Source organism: Erigeron canadensis, chromosome 1, assembly GCF_010389155.1.
Source record: "Erigeron canadensis isolate Cc75 chromosome 1, C_canadensis_v1, whole genome shotgun sequence".
Classification (NCBI taxonomy): Eukaryota; Viridiplantae; Streptophyta; class Magnoliopsida; order Asterales; family Asteraceae; genus Erigeron; species Erigeron canadensis.
The window spans coordinates 54,617,228-54,630,388 of NC_057761.1; the positions used below are offsets into that span (position 1 = coordinate 54,617,228).

The 13,161-nt window shown below is 29.2% G+C and overlaps 1 protein-coding gene across 1 annotated transcript; it reads right to left on the reverse strand.

The window, feature by feature from the left end:
• Positions 1-4,727: 4,727 nt before the first annotated feature.
• LOC122583798 (dystrophia myotonica WD repeat-containing protein) lies at positions 4,728-9,662 on the reverse strand. Its single transcript, XM_043756176.1, has 11 exons — positions 9,322-9,662; positions 7,662-7,970; positions 6,829-6,937; positions 6,653-6,746; positions 6,434-6,521; positions 6,254-6,337; positions 6,085-6,178; positions 5,915-6,002; positions 5,731-5,836; positions 5,570-5,662; positions 4,728-5,475 (listed from the first exon to the last, which is right to left on the reverse strand). The coding sequence occupies exons 1-11, from the start codon at positions 9,511-9,513 to the stop codon at positions 5,101-5,103; spliced, it is 1,632 nt and encodes a 543-aa protein (XP_043612111.1). The 5' UTR covers positions 9,514-9,662; the 3' UTR covers positions 4,728-5,100.
• Positions 9,663-13,161: the final 3,499 nt, after the last annotated feature.

The following is a 13,161-nucleotide window of genomic DNA, read 5'->3' on the forward strand; positions in this document are numbered from 1 at the left end:
ATGGCTAATAAAATTCTAGATACTATATATTTGTGTATCTACCTTTCAAGAAACATATCTTTTTGTATCTTACGTTTACTTATGTTATATCCATCAACTACTTTTTTTTATTAGTTTTTATATTTTTGTTTTTCATATATGTTTATATTGGAAAGAATGACATTTGATAATTCAAGATAATACAATATTTTTACGGATATGTATGTATATGTTAGATCAAAATATAAAGTTATAACTTTAAACAACGAATACTTTGTGAACTATCATTTCAAAACTTTATACGTTGTATATAACTTTTGATGCGATTTACAAAATTTAGCTTATGTTTATAGATGTTCTTTTGAATATTCCACCAGTATTAAGAATGATAATTATTAATTACAAATAAAATTTTACTTATTATTTATGTTACGCGTCCATCGGATAGTTATTGCAAATTACAAACCAATAAACTCATACTCCAAATAATTTATATTGCATTAATTTTAGGACATATAACGTGCAAAATTAATAATAACAAATCAATAAACTAATACTCCATATATTTTATTGCATTAAGTTTAAGATATTTGATTTTTAAGAATTAAAATTTACTTTATATAGATTAAATTAAATATGTATATCAAATCATATTCATTATTTATTATGAAAATTAAAAGAAAGTTAATGTTAAATATTCATGTACATTCTATCTTTAATTAAAGAATGTTCACGAATCGTAATCACGTATCCACTATATAAATGTCAAAGCAATTACATGTAAAACCACATATATAGGATTCACAATAATCAATTTAGAGACTAACCACAAAACTAATAACATGACAAACACCAATGTTGTCGCTGTGATACTTCTTTTTCTTATGACCTTATTTTTTTATATTCTTAATTTTATTGGTGAAAAAGTTGCATGACACGTTTACATGTAAATTAGCACTACGTGTTCTTGATTTATGACAGGTTTACATGTAAATAAGTATATGTTCTTCATTTTATGAAAGTGTAATTAGGTGATCTTAACTAAAAAGGTGTTTAGGATTACGCTTGAAGTTATTATAATTATCTAAATATTATGTTTGCATAATTAAAAGTGAAAATTATTAGTGTTTGAAATTTTTTTTGACTATCTGCGTTTTTGGAGAGATAAAATAGGGCTTTGAAAAAGTAGGTCCGGTATGTTTTTCCAAATCGAAGTTTTTATAACACCAAAGCATTTTACAGTTGCAATCCAAGGAAGGTTATTTAACTTGTTAGATTAGTTTTGGTTGTATTAAAGGAAGGTTATTTAACTTGTTATTAATTGTGATCAAATTGTATGCATTCATAATTGACAGGTATGGAGTCAGTCGAGGGTGGACAAGTCTGCAAAGATTATACCACCGTAAAGGTTTGCAAAATGGATGATTGTCGTAATTCTTGCGCTACTAAACATGGAACTCAATTAGTTGAAGCGACATGTAATCAAGATATCTATTGTGTGTGTTATTTCACTTGTTAACAAAGAAGAATGGAGTTGTGTAGTCTTTCCCATTTTACTTCACGTCACTTTTTGATATTGTAAAGCTTGATGAAGAGTTGCTATTAAAATTAAAACAAAATCTTGATAATCATTTGTTAGTTAATGTTTAATTTTACGCATGATGCGGATTATAAACATATTTTTATCGTCAATTACTTTGTTATATTTATTTATAGAAAAAACATGTTAAAAATTGACAATTCTACTTCATGTGCATTGGCGTTGTTCATCAACCCATTCAAAACAGCGTATTTGGATTGATTTGGCCAGTTTGAGTAGTTAAACTTCGGCCTGGCAATTTTGAGAAACCGGACTAGTTGGTCCAGCTACAAATCATGTAAAAAAAGACCATTAAAACCGGATCAACCTGATGATATATAAAATCCAGAGTAGTTAGTTATGCTAATCGGGTCCCGCTACATTCACATTAGAGGCCCTCGTTGCAGGTTACCAAGGATCGAATCCTCATTTAGTTTGTAAAACTTAAGAAATCAACCAGCTAAGTTGGTATCTATCAAAGTCTTCCAAATTGAATATACAATATCATCTAAATAGACAAACTAAAATGTCAATCTTTATATGTATCTTTATTTTTATATACTAAAAACTGCTAACTTAATGACTTGTTAACTAATTACAAAACTCAATTTAGTAAAACTAAGATTTGATGATGTCATAGTTTACAAGTAAAATATAAGTTATGGACCCATATAAAAACAACTAAATTTAAATAAGTTTTTTAGTAAAGATATAAGAAAAAATACGTATTGTTTTTTTCTTATCATATATTTGAAATTATTGTTTTATATATATACTAGATTTTAGATCCATGTCCAACACTGGACACGGGATTTACGATATTATCAATATTAGATCTTCATACATTTAAGTCATAGAAACTTATAATTTTAAAGAAACACAGTTTTAAGTGTTATATTTTGCAAGTTGTAGTAGAATAATCATAGGTTCATCACTGTCATTATTAGCTTAGACATATTGATGGCGCTGGATCACAAATAATTTTTTACATATGTTAAATTTTTTTTATTTAATTAAATAATTATAAATTTTAAAAATTCTCTCAAGTTGATGGCAAAAAATAAATATAAATTAAATATTCATGGCTAAAAAGTGTAAATTATTGATGGAAAACAAAAAAGTGTAAATTAATGAGATTTTTTCTACATATTAAAATAAATATTAATATAATAATATATTTGGATAATGATTATTAGGATTTTTAGTTTGTAGTTTATCTAAATGATGTCATCATCAAAAGTCAATTTGATGAAATCGAACGGTGTGATTGGTTAATTAGTCATTAGTTCAACTGTCTTATAGTATATATTAAGATTAAGATTAAGATTAAGATTAATATACTTGTTTAAAATAAAAAAGTCCGTATCTTTTAGAGCTTTTTAAATATTTAAAATTTTTATTTGATTTCAGTATTAGTTATTAATATAGTTATTAATATTAATAATATTATACGTAGCTTACTAATTAATATCGATTTTAATTTGTTTTTATCTCAAACTTTTTCTTTTAATTCGATCATGGGTCTCGAATAAGAAACAAAGGTTACAACATCCACTTTTCAAATACAAAAAATTATAAGCGATATATTGAATTAAACTGAAAAGTTTCTTAAGGTGATGATAAGCTATAAATATTAAACAAAAAATATAAACAAATACTATCTATAAAAAGTTATTATAAAAGATGAAATATAATATATGTATTTAATATTTTAGAATTATATTTTTCTAATGTGATTTTACCTATAATTTTACATTTAAATATAATATATGTATTTAATATTTTAGAATTATATTTTTCTAATTTGATTTTACCTATATTTTTACATTTAAATTTATAAATTAACATTTTATCTTATCTTAAAAATGTCAAAACAACCTGTGTATTTGACACGGACATAAATCTAGGTAAATACTATGAGTTAAATGATATTAGTAATTTTACATATTTACATAAAAGCATAAATTTTAGTTTTCTTTTTCACAATATAATTAAGAGAAGGTAATAAACAAAGTACCATAATAGTAGTTTACTAGATTTATTCTATCGGTTATTTATGATATTTTCATAATAAAGATAATTTGTTAAATATGTAAATTTAAATGTAAAAAAATCTCTGTAAAGAGTATTATTCTAAAATATTAAACACGTATATTGTAATTCATCTTTTGTACTACTTTTTAATAGACTATATGTTTATGTTTTTTGATCTGACATTTGTTACTTATAATCACTTAAAGATACTTTTCGATTTAACTTTGAGATATCACAAGGTACAATTATTTGTACTTCAAAATTAGACGTTGTAACTATAAATCATTTTTTGAAGAAAAAAAAGTAATAAAATTCATATAACTTACATGAACATTGTAACTTTATTTCTTGATTATATATCAATCTGATGGGAATAAAATAATTTAAATTAAATATTCTTTTCGTCCCATTTTAGTTGTCTAATTTTGACTCTTTAAGTCTATACTTTTCAACTTTAAGTGTAAATATTTTTGTTTGTGTTATATAATACTTGATAAAAGTTATATTTAAAGAAAGTTCATTTGAAATGTAATCCATTCATATACTTAATGTCATAAAAGTATTTAAAAATATTAAAAGTGTAAATTATTGATTAAAAACAAAAAAAAAAATAATTAATGAAAACCTATTCTACAAATATTAATATATAAATATTAATATATTAATATATTTAGATAATTATTATTAAGGTTTTTTATTTATAACTAGATTAATTTTCATTTTTGATGTCTAAAGAGCTATGATTGTTCAATAAGTGGTTAAGTCAATTGTCTTTTAATATATATAAAAATAAAGATCTATCAATTTTCATTATTGATGATTAAGGAGCTATGATTTATCAATAAACGGTTAAGTCAATTGTCTTTTAGTATATATAAAAAGACACGGGCACTGGAGACGGTAATTCAACTTTTAACTAAAACATACAGCGAAAGAAGACAAAGAAGTGCCTGTCAAAGATCGAACATATACCAACTTTTAACTTTAGGACCTTAACTAGTCAAAATAATCGATAGACGGTTGAAACAAGCGCTGGGGAGCATTATACCAATTGGGTAAGATTTAGAATAACAGATTTTGTAAAGCTGAATGTTAGAAACAAAGCGTAGCAAGAGTGACCAAAATAACAGCAACATGAAACCAATATATTTTAATTTCCTTACCAACAATTCTGATGAGATATAGAAATAGTATTAAGTGTTTAGAATCTCAATAGCATAATGCCATGAAACATGGAAATTATATTAGATTAGTAAACAATTTAGAAACATGAAAGGAGAAACTTGAATTATTAAGGTTAGTTATTCCATATCGCTTTCTTACTTACAAGGTAAAGTATCCACTTTTTAACCCCCATCCGCAATGGGCATCAGTGCATCACCTGTTGTTGGTTAGTCTATCATCTGCACAAAACACCTATTTGCTTTCACAAACTCACCATAACCAAAAATCGGAGCGCTCAAAAACCCATCTAAACCTCTACGCTCCCAATAAAAATAAGCATAAAATCATTGCCTGTTGTTGCTACCACCAATGCCGACTCTTGGAGGCTTTTCGGAAACCGAATCTGAGGTACCAGGTTGAGTTTCAGATGTTGGTCTAGCCCAGACCTTGATATGCCCTTCTCGACACACAGTAAGGATAGATTCCTGAGTGAATATCAAACCAGAAAGAGGTTCTGTCTCGGCACGATGAACGACCAATGGGGAGATCATTGGCACGTCTCGCATGCTTGGTGCAGGTTGCAAACCACCAACTGCGCTACCGTTGTCCCAATGAGCCGAATGGTTTCCACTACTGAATGTTGGGGACCCACCTGCAGCCCGACGCAATGGCACCACAATCTCATTCATTTCAAGATCCCATAATAACAACTGTGTGTCCTGCAGATAAGCTGATGGTTAGCAAATTTCAACCATCTATGCATATGACTTTCCGTCATGACACTTGTAACTTTCAGTTATGGCTCTAGCATACCTGGCCAACAGAACCAAATCGATATATGACACTTTCATCAGTGCCATCAGTATTTGGAGATGACCAATACGAGTCAAACGCAACTCCACTAACCTGAAAGCCCAATAATAATATCAGGACCCTAGAAACAACATTAGAGATGTAAACAAATCAATACTTACCCATGAGCTATGCCCTTCACCCCATGCAACAATCTTGCGTTCTTCCATACTCCAAACCTGGACTAGGTCATCTTCACCTCCAGTCAATATGTATTTTCCATCCATGCTGCCATTCGATACAATTTATCAGAAATTATCTTGAAAAAGAATTAGTAAACTTATGGTTTTCTGTACAAATTTCTACCTCCAAGAGCAACATAAAAGAGCACCATAATAGCTTTTTCCTCCACATATAAGCTGTTCCGTTTTAAAGTCAAAGACTCGAAGATAACCTGCAACATTAGAACAAACAAAAAAATTAACAGGGAAGAAGAAGAACCCAAACATCTATAAGAAATTTAAGATATTATATACCATCTCTTCCTACAGTTGCAATATTTGACCCGTCAGTTGAGAATGCAATGCTGTTTATTGAACCTTGACATATATGCCACCGAGCAATTGGATTCTGCACAATAGGAATAAAATTTGTTTAATGATGAAACATGGATAAGTTCGTGTATATTAAGAAATCAATCATTACCTTACTATGGCGTGCATGTGAAACCGAAAATTGATTTGGATCCTTGATAACAGAGAATGAAGGATCACCTGAACCATCTTTGCTCTGGAAAAAGGACAGGTAATATTTCATGGGTAAATATGTAAATCCCACAACCGCCACATAGATGAATGTACATGTTATAAATTTTATATTACTTGCCTTTTCATATACATACATATTTCCATCTGCATGTGCAACCACAAAAGAACCATCGCTATTAGGAACCCATGCAATACTTGTACACCGACTGTGAAAAGCAAGAACATCTCGATGATTATATTCAGTATATACTCTACAGTGCATCATGAATGGAAAGAGAGGCAAAAAAGATTGAAAAAATCTGCTATACAAAAGAGCTTATGGAAGTTTTGGTCTTGCCTGCTATTTACACAACCGTCTTTGTTATAATGCTGGGCTCCAACAAGTTTTTTTCCAATATCTTGTAGTTGCAGTCTTAACGAGACTGAATAAACTACAAATTTCACAGCATGCATAAAGATCAAAAACCACATAAGATAGGTGATAAAAAAAAACCTAACTCAGAAAATGAATACCATCTCCACAAGCCAACCCAATGAGCAAATCATGTCCATCTCTGGCATCCGGATCAAAAGCATGGGAAATGGGATTTGAAGTACTAAAATGTATAGACTTTATAGGATCCTGCATAGAGAGCAACAAATGTTCCAGTTTCATGAAGGGGTGAAGTAGCTGTCTAAATATAATTATATAAAGACGTTATAAGCACTTTGGATAAATCGATTCTGCTTCTGATTATCTGATTAAGGGAGACTAAAAACCTAAAATTACCATTTTCACTTAACCTATACCAAGTGACTTTTACACCTATCTTGCCAAGCATCGATTTTAGCGTAAAGATGTCCTATTTGGTTAGTTTATTCATCAACGGCTGAAATAACCAGAACTTTTCAACTACTCAAAAAAATGATTAACTTATTATTACAATATCAGGCAGCTGAGGTACAAAGTACATAATCTACAGCCTGTTGGGTGAGAGCCGATTATCTGATTCCGATTACTAAGATGGTGTTTGGATTGCATTGTGATAGATTATCTGATTATGACGAAGTAAAATGTACATATTCCGAAAAGATATTTGGCAAATCATCTGAACAAGGTGATTTACAGTGTTTTCTTGGAGAAAGAAGGCAAGGATGAAAAAGCAGGACGCGACATGCTTTTTAAAAACACTGTTTAGAAACGCCAAATCTGTTCTACAGAGGCAATCCCAAATACCCTATCGATATCAAATAATCACTTTCAAGACTAATCCAAGTACCATCCAAATGTAACTAAGATCTTATATAAGTACTTGGAAAAGAGGATCGCATTGCAAATTGGGATCATGATGACATTGAATTAGTACCTTATCTTGTGAACTCAAATCACTAATAAAGATAGCATCACCAACATTGAACACCATATAAGTCCCCTTCGCATCAAAGTTCGTAGTATTAGCATAACTATTACTAATTGAAGTATTCGATAACCCGACTTTACTCGTCCCACTGGATCCCTTGCTTCCACCATTCCCGCCAACAAAACCAAGTGTCTTACCCCCATTTCCTCCTAAAAACTTCGCAGCTGCTGATCTCACCCCGCTGCCAACACCTAGACTTGAAGATGATGATGGCAAAGATGTTGACGGTTTATCCTTCAGACATGCAAGAGTCACCTACATATGTCCACCAAAGTTAATTATGAACCTTTTTTAAGCTGCAAATGTATATCCAGATCCTATTCCAATACAATGTCCGTTTTCAATTAGCAATTCATTGTTCTTACAAGTCATCAGTATCCTAATTAAAAAAAAAAAAAAATTTAGCCCAATAGACATAACAGCCTACAAAAAGTTTTTTTCTTGAAAAAAATATACTCCTTTTAGGTCAATTTAAGCTCAATAGACATACAGTAAGTAATCCAAATGCATACACAATCCTTATAATGCTGTCCAAAAATTCATCACACTTAAGTTCCAAACAATCATATCACATCATCCTAATCAACAAGCAAGGAGTTTATTTTCAAGTTGAAGCAAATGTAAATCCTTATGCGTTGAGCCCACGGATCTCTCCTTTGTCTAATCTCAAACTTCTATTTCCTTTCGTTATAGCCAAAAACACCCTTTTTTTTCCTTTTCCACCATATATGTACCAAATTACCAATACAAGCATATAAAACTTAGTAACGAAGGCGACATGTGGTGAATCAACCCTATGTTTTCTCTCACTACAAAACATAGTTCATTTACACAATTTCTCTACACACTTGTAGGAAAAAATTTATCAGCTTGTTCGCACTAATAAAGTATAATCTTTGCACCGAAGAGTGTAAAATAAAATATATATATATATATATTTGAAAAGTGAATATAAGGTTGTTCGGCACCTAAGCTTAAGGGTGGAACCCCTCAAATACAAATTTTTTAATACTTTTTGATTAATGAATAAATGTTGGGGGCCCATGAATTTTATGGATTAAAAAAACAATATGTGAGTGTTTCAACCTTAAGCTTAGGTACCTAACAGCATGATATTTTAATAGCATAATACATCATTTTGCCACACCCAATTTCTTCAGGTTAGGAAAGTGCAAAGAATTACAAATTGATCTCTACATTTTGAAGTATAAAAATCTTTTGACACTTATAAATGTAAACAGTTTGCAGACAATTTAGAAGTGCAAACAAATAAACAAAATGTATAATATTAGTATACTTGTTACCAATTAGCAACACTATATATAATGTTATTGAATTGGCATATATATATATATATATATATATATATATATATATATAAACTGTATATCCAACAAAAAGGCTTAAATTTGGCCTAAAATATTTAATCTCCAATGTCAAAATCCAACATTTTTCCTAAATTATGTGACATGATCGCAAACAATCGTAACATAAATATTCGTCAGAATTCACATATAAGAAAACCCAATTAAATAATTAACTAAAAAAACAGATAGATAGTAAATTAGAAAAAAAAGGTGAAAAATAAAAAAGAAATGAAAAAAACCTGAGTAACAGATTTGCCATGGTTGTAATGAAGGAAACCAGGTGGATGTGATTTCTCATATTTAAGTTTATATCTGCCTTCTGGTGTTTTAAAGTATGTTTTCAAACCAGTTTGTTGTGATTGTTGTTGTTGACCGGCGGTGTTGTGGTGGTGGTTGTGGTGGTAGTTGTTGCCGGACGATGATGACATCATTGTGTGTGTATTTATGTGTGTGTGTGTGTGTGATTTAGTTGTGCTGGGGGATTAAGAGATCATGGTCGGAACTTAGAAAATGTTTCATTGTGTTTGTGTGTGTTTGTTTTTCAAGTGGTTTGTTTTCATTGTGGAATACAATTGATAGTTTTTCTTTTTCTTTTCCCTTTTTATTTTTGGTTAGGGTTTTATTAAAAAAGAGTTGAGATGAATGATGGGGTCATTGAAATTGATAGGGGAAATAAAGTGGAGTGAATGAATTGGATTTATTTGTGCACATATCCTCAAAAGAAAAGAAAAGAAAACAAGAATATATAAAAATGATATTGATAATGATGGTTTGAAAGAAAAAAGATGATGAAACTGAAAATGAAATGAAATGAATAGCACTTACGATTTCTATTTTGTAAATGTGAATAGAAGTGGTTATCATGGCTTTGCAAAACAAGATTGTCTTCATCACTTAAATTGATATTTGGGTATGGTTGATGTGTGTTTGGTTTGAGAGATTTATTAGTGTCTATTTGATAGGTATAAGAATTACGTTTGCAATGCAAACTAAATGTAATACTCCGAATTTTGATATCTCTATATTATAAGTATTTTTAGAAAGTTTTTATGTAACAAATCTATATTTTACCTTAAAAAACTTTTTATTTAATTATGATGTCATATATAAATAAAATATAAATAATCCTTTACATGTTTAATAAAATATTAATCATTTATTTAAAAAATAAAGGTTCTCTCTTATATAATATTACAAATAAAATATTTTTTTTATTTAGTTGATTTATTAACTATATAATTATTGTGTTAGTTGAATTATTAAACTTATATCAAGTTATAATGTTTTAAGAACAAATATTACATAAATTTTTAATATATTTTATAATTTTAAAAACATGTCCGGGTTGAATCCGGGTGATTAACTTATATCAATTATATTACTTCATACATACTTCTTCAAGTTTTAGACTTCATTCATTTATTATTTGTATTGTAATACCCTGAATTTTGATATACAAATAATAAATGAATGAAGTCTAAAACTTAAAGAAGTATGTATGAACTCATACTTCTTCAAGTTTTAGACTTCATTCATTTATTATTTGTATTGTAATACCCTGAATTTTGATATACAAATAATAAATGAATGAAGTCTAAAACTTAAAGAAGTATGTATGAACTCATACTTCTTCAAGTTTTAGACTTCATTCATTTATTATTTGTATATCAAAATTCGGGGTATTACACTAAAGTTCTTAGTTTTTACAAATCGATATATAATTTATTAGACATGCTTAAGGATAAAACATAAAAAGGTTAGATGGGTGTAAAAATCTATATTTATGATATTTATTTTTGTGACTAAAAGTGGTGGGGTGGGTATGGACGGTTCGTACTTCATGGCTTTGATGTTGTCTTTGCAAATATAGGATCGTTTTGATCAATTAAATGCATGTTTGGGTGTCTCTAATGTGTGGTTGGTTTTAAAGAAATATATTGGTGTTTATTTGGTAGATATGAGGATTACATAATATTGAAATATGTTTATTTGTGGTGTCATTATGTACCAAAACATGGGAATTAAACTTTGATACAAACCTTTTATAATCAATGCATCAAAATAAAATTAAAATCTGGTGCAACTTTGTACAGTCAATTATTTGGTACCAAAAATTAGTATTGTATTATTTTTTTAGAACTAAATCAAACTTAGATTATCATTTGTTTGTAATGTAACTAATATATTAGGGAAAAGAATAAATTATAATTTATAAATCACATATTAATGAAACAAGTTCATTGAGATCTTTATATGGCCTTTACTTTGCAAGATAAATACAATGATCTTAAATCTTCATCGACATAAAATTTCATGTGCTTTAAAGAGTGATTATAACAACAACAACAACAACAGTAGTCAATTCCGGCAAAAACGGGATATGAGAGAGGTAAGATGTAAACAGTCTTACATTTACCCAAAAGTAAAAAAAAAACAACTTCTAAAAGGACCTCTGGCCTAATGCTTAACCATTGAAAAAACTTTCGACAACAAGGTGAAGCCAAAGTCGAAGTAGAGAACCTAGAGCTCGATCATAAATAAACTCTCTAATTCTAGAGAGAGAACTCAACAAAGAAACATGAACCTTAAGAGTACTTATATGGTTGTTCCAAAAGAAATTAAAAAAAATATATAGTAATTATAGAGTTATTCAATTATCTTTATCTTTACCTTTTTATAAAACAAACTAACCCCCTTAAAAAATAAATCATAACTTCAAAATGTCTCTCTTTTTGTTCACTAATTTAAATATTTTCATTTAATATACTTATAATACTCTTAATGAAATTATATACAACATACATCCATCAACCCCTTAAATAATTATCTTACTCTCTTATAAATCAATTACCTTTACATTAATAGTCACACCCCTATCGTCGCCGTCGTCAGTAACGAAGCCGGATTTTATACGTTGGATGAGCCAAAACTAGACAACAAGTAATAAGAGCTAAAAATTGTTCAAACGATCTTAAGTAATTAGATAAGAGAAAAAAAATAGAAATATTTATTAAAATTTTAAATGAATAAGTGAGCCTATATATATTTTTCAGATGAGCCAACTGTACCAAAATTGAAAATCTTATAAAATAATCTATATAAACATTAGAGCAAATATGTGTTTGGGGTGGACCTTTACCCTTCCAAGTATGTGCGGCGAAGCCACCATCACTCGTTGTCGGCACCGTCATCGTATTGCGTGGATACCCTCTAGTTATATTAAAATAAAAGGTTACATAATTCAAATTATGAAGTACTATTGAAACATGTAACACTTAATAACGAAGTTGAAATTAATTAGCAAATGCCAAATGGTATGCTTAAAACTTACTTGGATTGTCAAAAGTTATCCAAACAAGGGACCGCGACTATTAGACTTTTAAGTTTTGAAACCAATGGCAAGTTCCAAGATGAATTTCCAATCTTCGTGGTGTTGATGATGGTGAAATATCAAGACTTCAATAGCTTAATGCTTCAAGTGTCTATTTCTTTAGGTAGCTAATTTCAAGTCTCGGGGAACTACTACGTTAATCCACACAAAACTCGTATATGTATTTTTGTCCATCACTGAACTCGAATAAATTATTGGTTGACAAGTCATTACACAATATAACTGCAATCTAGCCACTAGATTTGCATCAACTTTTTTCACACACGGATATTGTTGGTTTGTCCATGAGGTCGACAATTGGAGAGTAATTAGGTTAAGATTGGCCATCAAGGTGTCGTCGTGTATGTGAGGGTGTTTATGTTTTTGTTTGTAGATTCGAGAGATGGTGTCCTATAGTCTTAGTTGGGTAACTTCAGTTAGTTTTTCTTTTCTTTTTTCTTTTTTTTTTCTTTTTTGAAATTTCTAGCTTATTGTTATTTTGTTTAATAAACTATTTTGCCTTTAAGAAAAATTGTGGGGTAAAAAGAAAATCATGAAGTATAATAATAAAATACTCCGTATAAATTGTGAAGCTATCATAAAAGTATTAGTTGTAAAATGGAATCTTTCATTTACTACCTCATTTTCACCGTTTCCGTCCTTAACACCCAAAATATTGACATGAACAATGTTTGATTAAACCAACTTA